General features: G+C 46.9%; 1 protein-coding gene across 1 annotated transcript in view; it reads left to right on the plus strand.

Moving 5' to 3' along the window:
- Positions 1-21,315, plus strand: part of LOC147689875 (neuroglobin-1-like) — a 179,878-nt gene extending 158,563 nt beyond the window's left edge. The window contains exon 5 of the mRNA XM_086936606.1: positions 21,211-21,315. Coding sequence (XP_086792732.1) covers positions 21,211-21,315 — 105 coding nt within the window. The remainder of the gene's footprint in view (positions 1-21,210) is intronic.
- Positions 21,316-21,515: the final 200 nt, after the last annotated feature.

A 21,515-nucleotide genomic window follows, 5' to 3' on the forward strand; every position in this document is an offset into this window, starting at 1 on the left:
ATCTGTCATTAGCAGCAGGACCACCACCACCAGTATCGCCGCCTCCTCCGGCCCCCGAAGACATTTCAAGTCTCCAGTTTGGGACTTCTTTAGTGCTTGCCCAAAAAAGGAAAACGTAGCCATTTGTAGCCTTTGTAAGCTTCGATTTAGTCGTGATAAGCTTGGTTCTAACTATGGTACCGGAGGCCAGAGAGGTCATCTTGAGAGAAGGCACGCTGTCCAATGGTTTCCGCACCTAGAGGCGGTCAAGAAAGCCGGAATTGCACGTAATGAAAACGTTGATTTGTCATCTGCTGATGACGAGGAGGTAGAAGAAGACGATTCAAACACTTCACTTACACCCAGTTCCCATGTCAGCAGCACACCCCATGGGAGCCACACTAAGAGTGTGGGAGAGAGTGAGACATCAATGCGGAAAAGTTCATCAGCGAGCGTAACTGGGTCGAAGAGATCATCATCATCCCGTAAATCATTGGTCCAGGGCAACATTAAAAAGATGTTGTTTACAGAAGCGCAATATGAACGCAACCACCCAATGACCCGTCTGTATAACACTAAGCTGGCTAAAATGCTAGCTCTGGACCTTCTCCCTTTTTCTTTTGTAGAAGGGGTTGGTTTTCTAGAATTAGTGACAGCGCTCTGCCCTAAATGGAAGGTTCCTAGCCGGTTCTATTTTGCCCGAGTTGCGGTTCCAGCACTACATGAAGATGTTCTGAAGGTGATTGGGGCAGCTTTGCAGAAGAGTGCTGTTCACACTATACATCTGACAACAGACATGTGGACCAGTGGCGCAGGCGCTGATTACATGTGCATCACTGCACACTGGGTCTCTTTTTCAGGGGCTAAAGCAAAGCTAAACTCAGGTGTTGACACTAACATTGTTTTTAAAGGTGCTCGGAAACATGCAACACTAGCCATGTTTGGTTTGGAGAAACGTCACACAGCAGAAAACATTTTGGATGCCTTTAACACAAAGGTCCTTAACTGTCTGTCCCCACTAAAACGCAAGGTTGGTTATGTTTCCACGGACAATGGCGCCAATATAGTTAAGGCCATGAGGGACGGTTACTATTTCAGAGTGCCGTGTTTGGCGCACTGTATAAACCTGGTTGTCCAAAAATTCTTGGGTAATAAACGCAGTGCAGCGTACAGTGTATTGGAGAACTGCCGAAAAATTTGCAAGCATTTCAGGCATTCTTTTAAGGCCCGGAAGCAGCTGAGGAGCATGCTATATCAATGTCAAATGCCAGTGAAAGCACTCATCCAGGAGGTGGTAACACGTTGGAACTCAACCTTCTACATGCTTGAGCGTCTGTATGAGCAGTATACGGAACTCGATCAATATTTCTTGAAAGAGGGTATAGAGGAGCTGAGGATGGGTGGGCCGCAATGGAACATAGTTGAAAGCCTAACACGCATGCTTCGTCCTTTTGAGGTCTTCACGCGTGCAGTCAGCAAGGAGGACTCTAATTTGGGAAAAGCTATCCCATTGTTGTACATGCTGGAGGACCAACTGAAGGAGGTGTGTTCTGTGTTTGGAAAAGATGACAAAAAGCAAGACTCTTTGCTTCTGGCTGAGCAATTATTAGAGCTCCTACAAGGTGATGAACGTCTTAAAAAGATCCACTCAGAACAGCATTACATTTGTGCTACTATTCTGGATCCACGCTACAAAAAGGCGCTGGCAGGCAGAGCATTCTTTCCTTTTGGTGATGAAGATGTTACAAAGTACAAACGTTGGCTAGCCTTGTCAGCCAAGAAGTTTGAAACAGAACGGCTGGAAATTGAAGGAAATGGCAGTACATCAGCAGGCCATCCCCAGTCAAAACAATCCACTTCTGCACCTGTGGCTGTGGCACAAGTGACCTCTCAGCCGTTAAAGACACCGGCAACCGGATCATCTGCACGAAAGACAACAGAAACATTGGAGGCTGAAGAGGATTGGCTAGCTCTGCGTGGGTTTGGTTCTCAAAAGGTCAGAGGCACAGCAAGAGCTAAGCAAAGTGGAGGAACCTTGGAGGAGGACCTTGAGTCGATGGTGAAGGACTATCTGAATGACTCCACAGAGGTCTATGTTAATTCTGACCCATTGGCGTATTGGCATGGGAAAAAAGAATTGTGGCCACAGCTCACCAACCTGGCTTTAAACTACTTGTCTGGCCCACTCGCAAGTGTGTCTTCTGAACGGGTTTTCAGTGCGGCTGGTGGGATTGTAACTCCCAAACGGAGCCGCCTCTCGCCCAAAAATGTGGAGAGGTTAACAATGATCAAGATGAATCAGCACCTCATACCACCAGATTTCAGAGTACGAGAGAGCGTGCCGGATGAAGAGGAGGTGGCCAGCAACATAGATGAGGGAATTTCTACTCTGTCAGGTGACACTGACCTCACCCTGGCTGAATTCGCAGAGTATGATGACGAAGCCTTATTCTTATTCCTGGACCGTGATACCGACTTCGAGCCCTGAAAATGAGACAACGAATCAATAACTTTCTTTTTCATCCTTATTCACTTTTATTCCTGTGTGTCTGTCTTTCTTTGTTGTGCACAGTTAATATAATTCAAACTTTAATCAGATAATCACAAAAACAAGCCCATCAGCAGAACTGTCTTCACTTGTTTGCTAATTTATTTGAAGGTGCCGCAGTCTGCATTCCTCAGGTTCACAAGTTCAGAAGAACATGCTCCTCTATCCTCCTCCTCCAGACCCCTATTTCCATCAAAGCAGAGGGCTGGTTTACGCCCAATGAAGAAAGACTCAGCACTTGTGGGGGTGTTGTTCTACCTCTTTGCAGGTGAGTTGACGGGTCTGGGGCCATTGCTGGGAAGCACTAAAAGTGGTTTGGACCAAATCCGAGGCGGAAAATTGTTTGTGTTTTTGATGACTTGCTTGCCTTTGAGGTGCTCTTAGGGGGGGTTCCGTCTGTTTGTGGGTGAGTTTCGTGGTCTGGGAGCATTGCTGGGACACTCTAATCTTGATTGCATTTGCTTTTCAGGAAATCCGTCGTGCCAACCCCGACTTATGGCCTAGCTACGCAGCGCGTTTGGACCGAAGGCCCAGAAATATTGCAAGTATGAGATTTTGCTTTTGGCCTGTTTGGGGGTGTTATGCTTCTTGGAGGGTGGGTTGCCGGGTCTTGGGGCATTCCTGGGAAGGTCTAATACCGGGTAGAAGTGGTTGGGACAAAATCCAGGCCGATTTCTTTTTTTTTGGCTATTTCTGACATTTTGCTCTATGTAGCGTTTTCGGGGGCCTGTTTGGGGGGCTTCCTGGTGTTTGTGGGTGAGTTTCGTGGTCTGGGAGCACTGCTGGCTATATATACTTTACTTTGCAAGAGGTTTGAAGCAAATCCATGGTGGCAGAGGGGACTTAGGGCCTAGCTGCAGAGCGCGCGCTGAATGATTTGGGAAATTTGTGAAAAATTGACTAAGTCCCCATTTTTGTACTTTTGCTCTTTGGCTTTTTGGGGGTCTTCTACTCGTTTTCTCCTGGGTTGACGGCTCTGGGGCCATTGCTGGGAAGCTCTAATACCGGATAAAAGTGTTTTGGACCAAATCCCAGGCGGAAAATTTTTTGTGTTTTTGATGACTTGCTTGCCTTTGAGGTGCTCTTAGGGGGGGTTCCGTCTGTTTGTGGGTGAGTTTCGTGGTCTGGGAGCATTGCTGGGACACTCTAATCTTGATTGCATTTGCTTTTCAGGAAATCCGTCGTGCCAACCCCGACTTATGGCCTAGCTACGCAGCGCGTTTGGACCGAAGGCCCAGAAATATTGCAAGTATGAGATTTTGCTTTTGGCCTGTTTGGGGGTGTTATGCTTCTTGGCGGGTGGGTTGCCGGGTCTTGGGGCATTCCTGGGAAGGTCTAATACCGGGTAGAAGTGGTTGGGACAAAATCCAGGCCGATTTTTTTTTTGGGCTATTTCTGACATTTTGCTCTATGTAGCGTTTTCGGGGGCCTGTTTGGGGGGCTTCCTGGTGTTTGTGGGTGAGTTTCGTGGTCTGGGAGCACTGCTGGCTATATATACTTTACTTTGCAAGAGGTTTGAAGCAAATCCATGGTGGCAGAGGGGACTTAGGGCCTAGCTGCAGAGCGCGCGCTGAATGATTTGGGAAATTTGTGAAAAATTGACTAAGTCCCCATTTTTGTACTTTTGCTCTTTGGCTTTTTGGGGGTCTTCTACTCGTTTTCTCCTGGGTTGACGGCTCTGGGGCCATTGCTGGGAAGCTCTAATACCGGATAAAAGTGTTTTGGACCAAATCCCAGGCGGAAATTTTTTTGTGTTTTTGATGACTTGCTTGCCTTTGAGGTGCTCTTAGGGGGGGTTCCGTCTGTTTGTGGGTGAGTTTCGTGGTCTGGGAGCATTGCTGGGACACTCTAATCTTGATTGCATTTGCTTTTCAGGAAATCCGTCGTGCCAACCCCGACTTATGGCCTAGCTACGCAGCGCGTTTGGACCGAAGGCCCAGAAATATTGCAAGTATGAGATTTTGCTTTTGGCCTGTTTGGGGGTGTTATGCTTCTTGGCGGGTGGGTTGCCGGGTCTTGGGGCATTCCTGGGAAGGTCTAATACCAGGTAGAAGTGGTTGGGACAAAATCCAGGCCGATTTTTTTTTTTGGCTATTTCTGACATTTTGCTCTATGTAGCGTTTTCGGGGGCCTGTTTGGGGGGCTTCCTGGTGTTTGTGGGTGAGTTTCGTGGTCTGGGAGCACTGCTGGGACACTCTAATCTTGATTGCATTTGCTTTTCAGGAAATCCGTCGTGCCAACCCCGACTTATGGCCTAGCTACGCAGCGCGTTTGGACCGAAGGCCCAGAAATATTGCAAGTATGAGATTTTGCTTTTGGCCTGTTTGGGGGTGTTATGCTTCTTGGCGGGTGGGTTGCCGGGTCTTGGGGCATTCCTGGGAAGGTCTAATACCGGGTAGAAGTGGTTGGGACAAAATCCAGGCCGATTTTTTTTTTGGCTATTTCTGACATTTTGCTCTATGTAGCGTTTTCGGGGGCTGTTTGGGGGGCTTCCTGGTGTTTGTGGGTGAGTTTTGTGGTCTGGGAGCACTGCTGGCTATATATACTTTACTTTGCAAGAGGTTTGAAGCAAATCCATGGTGGCAGAGGGGACTTAGGGCCTAGCTGCAGAGCGCGCGCTGAATGATTTGGGAAATTTGTGAAAAATTGACTAAGTCCCCATTTTTGTACTTTTGCTCTTTGGCTGTTTGGGGGTCTTCTACTCGTTTTCTCCTGGGTTGACGGCTCTGGGGCCATTGCTGGGAAGCTCTAATACCGGATAAAAGTGTTTTGGACCAAATCCCAGGCGGAAAATTGTTTGTGTTTTTGATGACTTGCTTGCCTTTGAGGTGCTCTTAGGGGGGGTTCCGTCTGTTTGTGGGTGAGTTTCGTGGTCTGGGAGCATTGCTGGGACACTCTAATCTTGATTGCATTTGCTTTTCAGGAAATCCGTCGTGCCAACCCCGACTTATGGCCTAGCTACGCAGCGCGTTTGGACCGAAGGCCCAGAAATATTGCAAGTATGAGATTTTGCTTTTGGCCTGTTTGGGGGTGTTATGCTTCTTGGCGGGTGGGTTGCCGGGTCTTGGGGCATTCCTGGGAAGGTCTAATACCGGGTAGAAGTGGTTGGGACAAAATCCAGGCCGATTTCTTTTTTTTTGGCTATTTCTGACATTTTGCTCTATGTAGCGTTTTCGGGGGCCTGTTTGGGGGGCTTCCTGGTGTTTGTGGGTGAGTTTCGTGGTCTGGGAGCACTGCTGGCTATATATACTTTACTTTGCAAGAGGTTTGAAGCAAATCCATGGTGGCAGAGGGGACTTAGGGCCTAGCTGCAGAGCGCGCGCTGAATGATTTGGGAAATTTGTGAAAAATTGACTAAGTCCCCATTTTTGTACTTTTGCTCTTTGGCTTTTTGGGGGTCTTCTACTCGTTTTCTCCTGGGTTGACGGCTCTGGGGCCATTGCTGGGAAGCTCTAATACCGGATAAAAGTGTTTTGGACCAAATCCCAGGCGGAAATTTTTTTGTGTTTTTGATGACTTGCTTGCCTTTGAGGTGCTCTTAGGGGGGGTTCCGTCTGTTTGTGGGTGAGTTTCGTGGTCTGGGAGCATTGCTGGGACACTCTAATCTTGATTGCATTTGCTTTTCAGGAAATCCGTCGTGCCAACCCCGACTTATGGCCTAGCTACGCAGCGCGTTTGGACCGAAGGCCCAGAAATATTGCAAGTATGAGATTTTGCTTTTGGCCTGTTTGGGGGTGTTATGCTTCTTGGCGGGTGGGTTGCCGGGTCTTGGGGCATTCCTGGGAAGGTCTAATACCGGGTAGAAGTGGTTGGGACAAAATCCAGGCCGATTTTTTTTTTGGCTATTTCTGACATTTTGCTCTATGTAGCGTTTTCGGGGGCCTGTTTGGGGGGCTTCCTGGTGTTTGTGGGTGAGTTTCGTGGTCTGGGAGCACTGCTGGGACACTCTAATCTTGATTGCATTCGCTTTTCAGGAAATCCGTCGTGCCAACCCCGACTTATGGCCTAGCTACGCAGCGCGTTTGGACCGAAGGCCCAGAAATATTGCAAGTATGAGATTTTGCTTTTGGCCTGTTTGGGGGTGTTATGCTTCTTGGCGGGTGGGTTGTGACGGGTCTTGGGGCATTCCTGGGAAGGTCTAATACCGGGTAGAAGTGGTTGGGACAAAATCCGCGCGGAAAAGCCTTTAGTTTTGGCACTTTTTGTAACTTAGGGTTCGTTAGGGTTAGCCCTAGCAGCAGGATTGCATGTGTTTCGGGGTGTTCTAGATTTTTCCAACTGAGTTCTGGGGTCTTAGAGCACTCGTGAGAATGTGTAATTTTGGTTGCAAGTCATTTGAAGAAAATCCATGGTGGGAAAGGGGGGATTTGGCATAGTTAAAGAAAGCCTTTGCCACTATTCTTAACTTAGGGTTCGTTAGGGTTAGAAGTATTTCTATTGCATGTGTTTGAGTGGGGGGGATTTCGAGTCTTGGAGCGATGCTGGCTATGGCTACTTTTGCTTGGTTGCTTGCAAGTGGTTTGAATGCAATCCACGGTGGGTAATGGGTAATTAGGAAGGGGGTACTTCGGCCTACTTTTACTTTCAAAGTAAGTTTTGTCACCAGTTTTCTGCTAGGCCTCGTTTTTTGAGATTTGATTGGGGGTCTTCTACATTTTTGCGACTGGCTTTAGTAAGGGTCTGGGTGGGAGCACTGCTAGGAAGATCTAATTTTGTTCTAAAACACAGTTTACAGTACACCTAGCTTGAGGGGCAAGATCCGCTACATTAATTTGCCCATACTTATTTATCCTTCAAAAGGTGACTCAGAGTACGCACTTTCAAAAATATTGTACTGTCTACTAGGAAAATCAAATTGTGACTTTTTGCACTCCACAGCCTACATACCTTATATTTATTTATCAGTGGTGTTGTAATATTATATCACTTCCTGTTTTTCGTTGAATAATTACAGGCCGGGTTTCAGTCTCTGCAATGGGGAAAAAAGGATGGAGTCAGGCTTCACAGTAGCGAGCCACAATTCAGCATCAGGCAGGCAGTGGACAGGGTGTCTTCTGGTGACCAACATCGATGGACGCGGCGTCGGCTGCAATGGAGGAGTGCCGCTAATAGGAGGATTTTTTTTCTGCAGGCAACTTACTTACCACTTCCAACAGGACCACTACAACCACATAGATACAGTATCCCTTGCCTTTTTCTCTGACTGTGACTGCATTTCTTGGCTCTCTCTCGGCTTCTACATTGATCCCTTAACACATCACTTAGTCCACTATCACATCTGCACCACACATAGTCATTTGTAAGTGCTCCTACGTAATTCGCAAGTCGCAGCACGCCCCACGCCGTAGAGGACTGGGATGGCCCCAATGATGAAGCATGTCACCAAGGGGCAACCCTGGTGAGTGAGGGGACACCTAGAAAAAAAGCAATTTCTCCTTTTCTATCTACTATACCTTCCAGACCAACCCCACTGAGTGTTGTTGTGAATGGATTTATAGTGACCAGCAAGGCTCTCGGGTATCTGGCTACAGAGACCTTATGTTGAATATCGTTATCAATAATTTACACATAGGCCCTTTACTGTTGCATTCTTTCTTCCACAGTTGTCGAATGTACTACTTACTTTTCACTGACATGCATGCAGTAGTGCATGCACTTTCAAAGATTGATGGATAGGTTTGTACCCAAAGAATTGTTTATGTTCAATTGTTTGTCTATGCTGTGCTTTTTTTTACAGGGTGTCTTCTGGTGACCAACATCGATGGACGAAGCGTCGGCTGCAATGGAGGAGTGCCGCTAATAGGAGGATTTTTTTTCTGCAGGCAACTTACTTACCACTTCCAACAGGACCACTACAACCACATAGATACAGTATCCCTTGCCTTTTTCTCTGACTGTGACTGCATTTCTTGGCTCTCTCTAGGCTTCTAAATTGATCCCTTAACACATCACTTAGTCCACTCCACTATCACATCTGCACCACACATAGTCATTTGTAAGTGCTCCTACGTAATTCGCAAGTCGCAGCACGCCCCAGGCCGTAGAGGACTGGGATGGCCCCAATGATGAAGCATGTCACCAAGGGGCAACCCTGGTGAGTGAGGGGACACCTAGAAAAAAAGCAATTTCTCCTTTTCTATCTACTATACCTTCTGTCAGGTTACGCAGCCCCTAAGCGCCTACCGTACTATGAAACTACATTTCCCATGAGTAGGCGGGAGACTTGCAGGAAGTTTATCTGGGGAACAGACGCGCTTCCTGTTGCGCGTTATTCTGGTTTCTGTTCTGCACCGGCATGAGAGCGGACGCTCTGCATGCTTTTCTATCGTGTCTCCTGTGGACTATCACCTTCCCCCCCCCCCTGAGGCTCAGTGGGGAGCGCTTCCGTGTTCTGTCCTTGGCGGTAGACGGACTTCACGCGTCTTCAGGTAAAGCCGCTCTAAACTCTTCGGCCGCCCGTGCGGTCAGCTGATTACTGCCTGAACGGATTGTTAAGGGAGGTTCTGTGACTGTTTTCTAACAGAATTCTACCTTTGATGAATTCCTGTTTGGTTGAATTGTGTGTGGCGGAGCACAGTGGCGGTCTATACCACGTGTTAGCGTTCACATCGGGGATCGTTTTTGTACTATTAAAACGGAGCGCAGTAGTAAGGACAACTACGCGTCTCCGTTGTATAACTGTGTATTTCAAAGGACCTCCATAACTGGGCATGTAGTGAGGTAACTACAGGCTACCCCAGTTCTCTTTGTGTAGTGCACCGTGGGGTGTGTTGTTGGCAGAATTCAGTGGTGGTCGCAACAGCAACTACGTTTTTCTGTTTGACCTTCACCAAAGATTCTCTACTGGGTCATTACTTAGAGAGCGCAGTGTTGTAGTTCTTGCTTCCTACACACTACCGTTTCCCTCTTCCTTTTTGTTGGACCATACATCTTTGCTTTGACTATTTGGAACCCCCTTTGTACATTGAGTCCTCTACCATGTTTGTGGTATGTTGTGAGTAGTGGGTTTGATGTCTTAGTATAACGCGAGTGTGTTTGGTGCGACAGGAGTGTGTTCGTTAACTATATGTTTATGTGTTTCTTAGGCCTTCCTCACAGATTGTGGCAGAAGGGCTATAGTATTTCCTATCCAAGGTAATGTTTTCTTGGTGCTCAGGTACTTGTCTACTTCCTTGGTTATTTAGTGAGACTATATGAGAGTACCCTTGTATGTTAGGACAGCACTTCACTGATGCCTGTCTTGTCTTCTGTTACAGGTATCCTTTCCCTGCTGACCCTACCTTTACCCATCCCACATTTTTTATTTTAGTTTGTTATTTTTCTCCCCCGCCTAATGGCTCGAACACCCTGTGTTTACACTTCTGGGTGTTGGTGACATTTGGAGGTGGAACCATATTTGCATCGACTGGATCACGGGGAGTAAACCTGACACCTTCCAGACCAACCCCATTGAGTGTTGTTGTGAATGGATTTATAGTGACCAGCAAGGCTCTCGGGTATCTGGCTACAGAGACCTTATGTTGAATATCGTTATCAATAATTCCACACAGGCCCTGTACTGTCGCATTCTTTCTTTCCACAGTTGTCGAATGTACTACTTACTTTTCACTGACATGCATGCAGTAGTGCATGCACTTTCAAAGATTGATGGATAGGTTTGTACCCAAAGATTTGTTTATGTTCACAATAGTTTGTCTATGCTGTGCTATTTTTTCTTGTCTCCCAAAACCTTTCCCAAAAACCCCCGTACCCATCCATTTTTCAAACCCTAACCCTCTTCCCCCGGGCTGTGTGGTTTTGATTGATGTGTGACTAAATTATTATTACAGCAATAAATCCACACACTTGCTGGGTGGGGAGGATAAGGTGATAGCAACAGGCTGGTGAAGAAATCCGAGGATATATTCTTACTCTGCTTGACAAAGAACCATTGCTAATGTGAAAGAACTTCAACCGAATTAGTAGTTATACTTTACCATTTGTTAGGCTACAATGTGGCACTGCTCTACTGTACTTCTGTCACCTGCTATATTCTCAGTTGTACCGTTGAATTGCTCAGGAGGACAAACCAGATTTCATTTTCTTTTTTTTCATAGGCATGCAACTGCCACTGTGTCACACCACTAGTACCACCGCTATGAGGAAATTTTATCTGACCAAGAATGCCAACCTTATTCGGTGTTTCCCGTGGAGCCAGCCCTGGGTCTAGCCCTACTTTCAAACACAAATTACAGGTAAGATAAGCGTTTGGTGGTTTGGGGGTATAATGGAGTATTAGTACGAGAGACGAGAGACTGAAGGTAGTACTACTAAAGTCCTAGGACTCTTGGATTCACTTCACTTAGTCTGTGAGAGGCACTTAGTGTTGAAAACATTTGGGCATTTACACTTAAAGGAAGAAAATGGAACTAAACTTTCAGGAAAACAGTCAACGTTAAACCCCCACCCACCAGGCAAGCAGTAAAAAACAGGTATGCTCAGATAAAGTTTGAAAAAGTATATTTATATCCCTAACAAAATAATCTCCCGCAAGACCCTCCCTAACCCCAACGATTGTCCTTCAAAAGTCCCCAAAAACCCAACTCCCAATTCCCACCCCCCAAAAGTCTCTAAAAAAGGGGCAAGGGACACTATGGGTGGATGCTGTTAACTTTTTGGGCCAGGGCATCATGCTCCTCGCGGAGCAAGGCGAGCTCCTGCTGAAGGCGGGACACCATCAGGGTGGTGCGGCGCAGGCGTGCCTTCACTGCCTTGCAGGTGCAATGCCTGTGAGAGGCAGCTGTTGGCCTTGCTGCTTGGTGGTGGCGTTTGCCTTTGGCAGCCCGGCTCAGTCTGGGTGGACCACTGTGCTGGGTGGCAGCCCGTGGGGCCACGGAGGCCGATGCAGACGACGTTGTTGTAGTTGTCGACTGCACACTTTCCACGTCCTCCAGGGCCACCAGCCGCCGATATTCCGCAACAGTGGCCTCGATCCTCCGTTGCCGGGCCGCTCTAGCCAGCTCCTTCCTCCTTGTCCGTTTGGAAGGAGAACCTATATGAAGAAAGAAAGACATAGTCTGTAACCAATGCTCTTTTAGATTAACTCAATCATTCAGCAGAAATTTGTGTTGCAGTACAACTAGCAACTTGCAAGCGCATTACATAACTATTGAGGCCAGTATCTATCTAACCTCACACTTCTTCATCCTTGCTCTAACATTAGTGGGAGTTTAAGGAACAAATTCTACGAGCACTGTGGACTTCCATTGGAGTCGACTATGAAAGTACACCAGTCTTATTCTTCTTCTTATCTCTTGTTTTGGAAAATTGGTACGTTATTTTCTGCAAGCCGGCATAATGCCAGCGCAGTAAACTTGCACCCGAGAAAAAGAGACGCACGCCATGAGGAGTGACCTAGACTTGCATTGCCGTTGCGTTACTGTACCCGTCCAGTACATGCAGGTGGTGAAGCTCTTACTTTTCTATTACGGGTGGCACTGAGAATACTCTGTTACAACTCAAGGGCTACTGCTTAATTAATTTAACTTTCACCCTACAGTGGAAATGAGTACTAGAAATGGAAAATTGAAGAAGATAAATAATCTGATTATCTATCACTTCACATGGGATGTTTTTGCTTATATATGGGATGACTTTAGGTGCTTTGCTTTTTATTGAGTGACCAGTGATACATCCACACATGAATGACTGAGTACTACTAAACTTATTAAGAGAGGTAGGGAGTGGCCACCATAATAACCGGATCTATGCAGTGCTTGCAATACAAACTACTGCTACTATTTATGGTAGTATTTGGACAAAATTAAAAGTTCTTTTCCTTGCCTTTCCTACACTGGAACGGACGTGCGGGTGCAGTGTTACATGCTCTTCAAAGTTACACTTAGTTCATCCACTGACCGTCTACTCTCTCTAGATCATGGGTACTCACAAACTTTCTCTCAGGGGCTACATTTACAGTGTAGTTTGGGGCCGAGGGCCGCACTGGTGGGGGCGGAGTCAGAGGGGGCGGGGCTAAAGCAAAACGATAACTTGTGACCATGAGGTTGCACACAGGTCCCTGCAGCAGATGCCCTCATCCACTGAGCCACCAGACCCAGCATTTACATACATCTCTCTCCCTCCTGCTCTCCCTCCTGCCCTCCCTCCATCTCTCTCTCCCTCCTGCCCTCCCTCTCCCTCCCCCTCTGTCATCTCACTGTGTGTGTGTCTATCTGTGTCAGCCTTCAGCCCGGGTTGAGACCGCTTCCACAACGCGCACACACAGACAACAACACCAAAGTACTTAACAGGTCTTTAAAAGACCATTAACATATTATTGAGGCTTTGTTTGTTTTAGCGCCCCTGCTTCTCCACCCTGACAATCACTGCTTGCCCGGCCCCACAGAGCAGAGGCTTTGTTCTATTTCACCTCTTTGTGGCCTTGCATCTCCACTCTGCTCTGTGGGGGCCGGGGGAGCAGTGATTGTCAGAGTGGAGATGCAGGGGCGCTAACAGGTGAAATACAAAAAAGCCTCTGCTCTGTGGGGGCCGGGGGAGCAGTGATTGTCTGCAAGGTCTGCGCACCGCCAAGGAAGGCTTGCCGGGCCACCACCGGCCCGCGGGCCGTACTAGGAGTACCCCTGCTCTAGATACACATATGCTATCTAAGAGTCAGATAGTAGCATGATCCAGGTATATGGACACATACAGTTTCTGTGTCACCCACCCAGGCTGTTGTCCTTCCACCCATCATTGCTTCATCATTCACCCAGCCATGCATCTCATATTCTTGCCTTCCCAGCTAGTCTTCAATCTCAATAAGTAAGGAATATATAAGAGCTTACCTCTGGCCGCCACCACCACCGTCTCAACTCTCACAGCCGCCGCCTCCTCCCCTGAAGAATCGCCCTCCGCCTCCGTGTCGAGCACCACCACCTCCACACTGGCCCCGCCACCAGATGTTCCACCTACAAAGTACATTTAAGAATGTTAGAATAAAGCACTCACTAGTCACTAGTATTTGGTCTAGGAATGAAGACATGTGAAAACAATGTAATTTGTGACTGTCTACGTTAAAGTTAAAAAAAATGTCCCTTTTTCCAGGGAAGGTTGTCTTGGTGCACTTTTTGGCACAACTGATGAAGGCTGTTTTTTTAACACGCACCATTTTTCTCCACACAGACAGAAGATGGACTTCTAACAACAAGATCAAGTTGAAACCAGGTGAGAGCTCGGCTCGACCACAAGAAATGTCTTCAATTAATCGTCAGCACTAACCACTTTTCCATTATCAGTTAAACGTTTAGTTTTATTATGACTTCATTTTAATAAATGTGTTTACTTTTAATAAAGCTTTTAAACTTAAATACAATCTGTGTTTTTTGGTCCAGACTAGAGTGACTGAGCGAAAGGTTTTGCAATTTTTGCAAGCATGAGTCCAGATAGAACACTTCAAAAGACATTATGGACAATCCCAGAGGACTGCACTAAGTTGATAGAGCTATTGCTGACTAGAATCATGGGAGTTTCGCCAACCGTGCAATCTTAGTTAGCTACACAGACAGACTAATAAGAATAATCTAGTAATACCACAGGGAGTCATAGTAGAGGCAGGATAAGAATTTAGATACAGTCTACAAGAAGAGCAAAGACAATTTTGAAAAAAGTCAAATGAGGAACGCTAGGAAAAATAGGTACTAGTCTAAAATGAAAACTTACTGGGGCCAGCAGAGGAGCCCTCGCCTGCCCGATCCTGGCCCTGTTGATGAACAGCATCCGCCGCCTGCTGCTCCTGTGTCCTCCTCTCGCCCCTGGGGGGAGCTGACGTACAACATGAAAGAAAGAACAGAAAACATGGATGATTGTTGCTTGTCAATGTCAACCAAATCAAACATTTCAAAAGAACAATAACAAAATATTTCCGCGAAATTATATTGATTATGGTTACTTTTCATTTATTTGCGGACCTGTGACTTCGAAAGTCACGTAACTCACTAAACAAAGTACTGAAACGTTCACCTAGGACTGGCAGGCAGCAGTCCGCAGGCAAGACGCAAAGTGACAGACAAACTCCATTGTGATTTCAGTCAGATCAGTGACAACACTAACAGTTGCCTGCTACATTACCAGTCATTTAAATAGTCAAACTATCAATCCACCGCCACTATTTTTCTTATTGTCAGGGGTACAAAGGAAGGGGCAGATTTAAGCCCTTGCGGCTCTTTTGCGCCGTTCTTGCGTGACTTTTGTGACGCAGCAGCTAAACAAAAAAGGGCGCCATGGTGCGGCGTATAATATTATAACAACGTGACGCATTTGGGAGATGCATCCCGTTATAAAGCCCTGCGCCATCAGGGGGCGTTCCGGCGCAAGGGAGGGCATTCCTGCGCTGGAACACATCCTAATAGTGGCTGAGGGAAATCTACAAAATATCAATCAGTCACCTTTAGGACAATGATGCGTCACACAAACCCTGCACCTGCTTGAAGCAGACGTACGGCTTGACCCAGCATTGGGGAGATAGGGTACCCCAGAGCATTGATGGAGCTGCGCCATCGTTGCGACGCAACTCCAGCAGTAAAGCTTCGGTGACGTTTTGGGCCCATGGTGCGCCGCATTGCAAATACGGCGCACCATGTTTGGTGGTGGTAGCGGGCCGCACAATTACTGGCGCATCCCTGCTACTTTGCAGGGATGCGACGGTAATTGCAATTCTGCCCCTTAGGGGCATACTTACTTACGTGTTCTGGCGCATCTCCAGAGATGCGCCAGATCAAATGCGTCACGCAAAACTACCCTTGCGACACGGCAGATGCGCCTCATTTACAATGCGGCGCGCCCTGGCGCAAGGGTAGGCACTTGCGTTCCGCATCTCGTCACGTAAGAGCGGCGCATCGCTGGAGTCACGTCGCCAACGCAATGCAACTCCAGTAATGCTCAGGGCCACCCAATACTTAACATGCTGTGTCAGTCCTTACGCCTGCTTCAAGCAGGCATAAGGAATTGAATTGACGTAGCAGCGTCGCAGAAGTGCCTGCGTTAAATCTTGTAGATTTCACGCAGGCACTTTTGCGAGGCGCACAGCTGCAGGACCGCCCACCCTGTATACTAGGAACGCACCCATTGTGGCGCAGGCCCATGGATTTATAACGTGACGCATCTCCCTAGATGCGTCACGCTGTAAATGACTCTCAGGGATGCGCCACGTTTACGCCGCTGTTGCGTCACGCAAGGCAACGTAAACGTGGCGCAAGGGGCTTGTAAATGTAATCTGCCCCCTAGTGTCTAGCATTACGCAGTTCTGTAAAGTACACTCATACATAATTGTTACTCAGGCCAATGAGACCACAAAATAGAAAACAAATAAGCATAGTAGCAACGCCACTGAGAAGGAGAGCAGTGCACCTGAAATGCACAGAAGATTTTGAAATATAATTTAACTACAATGTAATCGTCATCAGCGGCATTATTGGCTTGCTCCATGTAAAAAACAAATATTTGCAATACAACAACACAGAGCAGGAGAAAACATCATAGTAGTGAGTGATTAAATGGCTACTACTACTCACCAAGCCCGGGGATCTCCAAGCCGAGCTGGTCCAGCAGGTCGCGCTCGCGGTCCAGGAGGTCCGTCCAGCGATGGGTGACCTGGCTGTAGGTGCGCTGGACCCCGTAGAGGTGGGATATGGCCCAGCACACCTTCTCCCACCGCTTCCGGCGCTCCCGCATGTTGTAGCCGCCGGCCGCGATCCTGCCGCCTCCCGCGATGGTCCTGGGCAGGCGGCGCTGGACGAAGTAGACCAGCGCGCCCACTTCCTCCGGGCTGAAGATCTCCCGTCGCGTCACCTGCTCCCCCCTCAATCTCCCGCATGCTGTCCTGCCACTGGGTCCAGCACTACTCCCCGCCGCCGCGGCCCTCAAGTGCCTGGGCAGCTTCACGGCGCCTGGCTTGACCATGGTCTGGGCAGGTAAGGTAGGAAGAAGTAGAAAATTAAGAAAGAATAGGATAGGGAAGAAGAAAAGAAAAGAGTTTTAAAAAGTAGTTTAAAAGTAAAGAAAAATAGCAGAAAAGACAAAAATATACAGCTAGGAAAAGAGAGGGATAGATAAGAAGCAAAATCGTAAAAAAAAAACTGAAAACAAGCAAAGGATGGCAAAGATACCAAGAGGATTAAACACCATGCCCAGACACAGGAAATGAATGAAAAACAAGATGGCCGGCGCCCGTTCACAGGCGCGAAAGTATGTTCGCGCGAGATTTTCCTCGCGATCTCGTGCGAACCTCTAGATTTTCCGCGCGATCTCGTGCGAACCTCTACTCGCAATGCGCTTACTGCGCGAGATTATACATAGCGGGCGGAAACGGAAATACGTCACGCAAACAAAATGGCCGCGCCCGTACTCGACCTTGGGGTAAATTCGCGTGTTGCGCTGCAAGCGGCTCGCGAATACTGCAAAAAAACTCGCGAAACAACAAGCCGCAAAAAAAATAAAATGCTCATTCGCACGAATTGGCGGCTTCCGCGGTCGGTTTCGCACGACGCCGCGCCCCGCGAATAGCGCGAAAAAAAACGAAAAACGATTTCAGCAAAAGCAAAAGCAATGAGCAGGTGCAAAAGGTCAACCTCATGATTTGTAACGATTCTTTGTAGTGCTTCCTGAGGGGGCCCTCCAGAATTCGGTTGCCTGCTTGCAACTATTTTGTGTGACCCTGCTCTGACCTTAACTGTATGCCACAAAGGTCCTGATTTACAGCTAAAGGAGCAGACAAGCAGGTGCCAGGCTGGAACTTTAAATTCTTTCAGTGACACATTAATTAGCCCCTAATTCATTATTGTCAGTTGGGGCAGGGCAGGTGTTGTTAATAAACTAACCCCAAATTAATTCATGTCAGTTCAAGCAGGGCAGGTGGGCTTGCTTTTCCCCCCCATCTTCTACAGTGATGATGAACCAGAGGGTGGCATTGATGTAACAGAGGGTGGCATGGGTCAAAGAGAGGGTGCCAGTGGTAAAACAGAGGGTGCTGGGAGGCTGTGATGATGAACCAGACGTAGAAACAACATAGTCGCGACCGTTGCGAGCCGACAAGTAAGTTCGCAATTGCGAACTAGTACCAAATCCTCGCGAACTGGCAGAAACAATTGCGAACACACAAAAAAAAAAAAATCCGCAAATTCGCGGGAATTCGCGGATTTTGCGGATTGCGAATCCGCAAATCCGCAAAATTCGCGAACGCGAGATCCGCAAAATTCGCTCATGCTTAGTCTTGGTTCCCTGCGCAATATTTTCCTAAGGTGGTTAGGGTTGCGTAGAAGGTACTTATGCTTTACCAGTAATTACTGGTTGTGTGCTAATTTGTGCTACATTTTCTATTTGGTTCTGCAAAGTGTTCTATGTGCTAATTACTATTCCTAAAAAGTGATGATTCCTGACAGTGGTCCAGGTGGCCCTGTCTTGTACATATCCCCTGTAAATTCTGCCCGTGCCTGTTGGCACATTGTAAAATGTGTGTTCTTATCTAATGTGTTTTGGTATAATACAAAGGCTATTTTTATATAACTTGTGTGGAGTTTCCTTTGTGGTGGGCCTTGGGTGTTGTTGCTGGGTGCGCGCGCAAACACTTAACCTACATAGCCTCCAAGTTTAGCCTGGCTGCTCGCGTCACGTTACCTAGAGGGTGAGCAGGGGTTATCTTGGTGTGTGACTCCCTTGCCCTGACGTGGAAGTGGTGGTCTCTGACTGACGTTGGCGCAAGCCTTGGCCAGCCAGAGATCCCGTTTCTACAAAAACTATTCCAAATTCGTCAGAAAATTAGATCTTGGTGCAGAAAGTGTACTTTTTCTAATTTCGGGCAAATCCGTTCAATAATTTGAGAAATTCTGGATCAAAATGTATGTATATTTCATACCATGGAGGATCCGCTGTTCCAACAGATCAAAAGATCTTATTTGATGGCTGTCACCACATCAACACAAATGTGGTGGCAGCCATATTAGGGCTCGGGGACTCCGTTTCCGGTACTGTGAAAAAATGTTATAAAAACAAATATATATAAATACACATGGGGCAGGTGGGGGGGGGGAGGGGTCCCAGAATGACCCCTCCTTCACGGGAACAAAATCAGATTTGTATAGGTGCCGTGGATCCACCTTTTTAAAATTGCACCCCTTGGGTGGACCAGGGTCTAGAGGGGGCAGCAGTTGTCTTTTATTTCATAGAGGAGGGAGGCATGGAGCCCCCATCCCCAAGCCTCCAAAAGGACCCAGGGACTCCATCCCCAGGGGGCTAATATTATAATTCGGGTGGAGAGCATTCAATCCTCTCCCCTTGCCATTCTGAGGCCTCGGAGTCCACAACCCCATCGGTCGATTGTCAAAATGAAGGGTATGCCTCCCCTCTCTGAGCTTATAGAGACCCCGGGGACCTTATCCACCAGGCTAATCAATTCTCATATGTAGAGGAGGGGGTAGCGCCTTATAGAGTCCACAGGGACCCCATCCCCCAGGGCCAATTCTCACAATTAGGAGAGGTCAGCCCGAGCCCTCTTCCCTGAGCCTTGTGACCCGGGGACCCACCCCCGGGGCCTAGCCCTAAACTTAAGGGAGGGGGGCATCAGGCACTCGTCCCGAGCTACTCACAGGCCCCGGGGATCCTATCTTCTCCCCGGGCTAGAATAAAGCCCCCGGGACAATGCGGTTTTCTACCTGGGAGAGTGTGAGCATTTACTGCCCACACTCTCCTGGCAGGGAACACAACTTTACTCCCTCCCTGGTAGGCACAGAGAAAAATGCTGCTGCTGCTGCCCAGGTGGAAGAAAAGTGACTGAGCACTACAATTGGTGTTGGCTGATGGAGAGCCGGTAGGGGCCGCAATGGCCCCTAGGGGTCTCCTGCAGCTCGCTTTATCGCAAGATGCTGTGGTTGCCCCAGTTGAATACCGAGGTACCCAAAACACAGAAAACAAAAATAATAAATGAGTGGCAGCAGCTGCTCATTTATTATTCAGAGCTTCAGCAACAGCTTTTCCAAATTGTTTTTTCTTCCTGATGGGGCCACTAGAAAGGGGCAGGCGCACCACCTACTATGTTTTAATGTGGGGAGGTGGGGTTGCAGAAAGTGCACCAGCCCTCTGCAAAAAATTTCAAAACACATACAGTAAGACTCCTGGGTAATTTAATCCCTGACCCAAGGAGAGCTTACCAATATTTTTTTTTAAACACTCCGACCTGGAGTTGTATGCCATGCTTTTCAGCTGGAGTGCAGGAACCCCTTTTGGTGGGTTCTAGGGTTGCATTTTGTGGCCTTTTTTTTTAGTGAGTCCTCTACACTTTCTCATAGGGAAATCTCTGCCATTGTGGCGAATACCTACATCAAACCATGTAAAGGTACTGGTAGCAACTTTATATTTGTAAATCCGGTTATAGGAGGCTTCACACCCTGGTTTGAGGTGGTGGTGGTGATGGCATGAAAGACTACATAGGAAAACCTGTACTCAGAAATGGTGCACACCAAAAAAGGGTATAGTTACATATAGGAGCAGTAGTAAATATATAGCTGAGTACATACAGACATGTATAATTACCTTTGTGATTAGGGCCAAATTTACCTAGGACATTTTTCCCACATTACAATATCAACAAAACACTTTGATCTTATTGTATTGTAGTCAGGTTTACACTTTATGGAAATTATGTCTAAATACCACAACAGGAATAATTATTATTTATAAGGAGGGGAGGGTCCGTACATTCATAACGCGTGGATGTCAAGAAGATTAAATGAGAAATTGTTTTGGAACTCTTTAAAACAGGTACATTTCAAAAAGTTGTGAAGTACTTGGACAGTATCAATAGGATTTTGACACTTAAGGATCCATCCCACCCTTGCCTAAACATCCAGTCACAATAGTATCACTTTGTAGAAATGTTCATCGAGCTTGGGATATGATTCTACCTGAATTTCTGTACATCACTTTTCAAATACTACTTGTCAGTTAAACTATGTTACTGGCCAGAGCATGATAGCTCATTAGCTGTATGGCATTCAAACAGTTGAACAATTTACGTAGTGGAGAAAAATACATTACTATATGTTACTTTGAAGTCAAGTGCAAAGTATTATCATCTGAGGACAAAAATACTTGAATCTGTCACTACTTTACATCCACTGATAGCATAAAGAGTGTTTTCATATTCTGAAAAACAGGGAAAGGAAAATGTACAAGTATTAACCAAAATAATTTTGGCAAGTGCATGCTTGCGGTGGGTGTTTGGATAATCAGACAAAAATGTGTCTTTTACTTATTGACCTGGATTTGAAGATTCTGGTGAGAAAATACTTTTTGGGGATCACATCTGTAATCTCAGCATATTTGGATGCAAAGTGAAACGAATGCTATACATGTGGGCAGAGTTTATCTTACTTAACATACTGTGGACTGACTGCCTTACAGGTAGAGTGTTGGAAGCTCTGCCTCCGTCGCATGCTGTTGAATTTAGAGTTCGCCATGGACTTGTGACCTTCCTTGAATAGGGAGCGTGATGGTAGGCATGTATCTAGGAGTCACTTGTAAACAAGAACTGAAAACATGTGTCTATTTGGCAAATTATTCCTCCAAGACAAAGGCCAGCAATGAAATGTGTTTCTTTTTCCTTTATTGTAAATTTTTCTCCAAGAACTGAAATGTTTTCTTTAATTATCTTGCAGCGTCTGTTTACCTACATATCAAACGTGATGCAGAGGGGATATCAGGAAGAGGAGAGGCGAAAAATTGAAGAGAAGAACCGACATAGGAGCCAAAATACGGTCTAAAAGATTGGACCTCAATTTACAATAATAGTAGATGAATACATTTGCAACTAAATGGATAGAGACAAAGTTGGACACAAAAATGGCTGTATCGTAGACACCAAAGAACAGCCTGCCAAAGGCCAGTTACGTACAGTACTGACATCTGCAGTCTTCGAAGTGTAATTAACTGCATTCTCAAGAGAAAATAAGTGAGGCCTAGA

This window comes from Lissotriton vulgaris, chromosome 9 (genome assembly GCF_964263255.1).
Source record: "Lissotriton vulgaris chromosome 9, aLisVul1.2, whole genome shotgun sequence".
NCBI lineage: Eukaryota > Metazoa > Chordata > Amphibia > Caudata > Salamandridae > Lissotriton > Lissotriton vulgaris.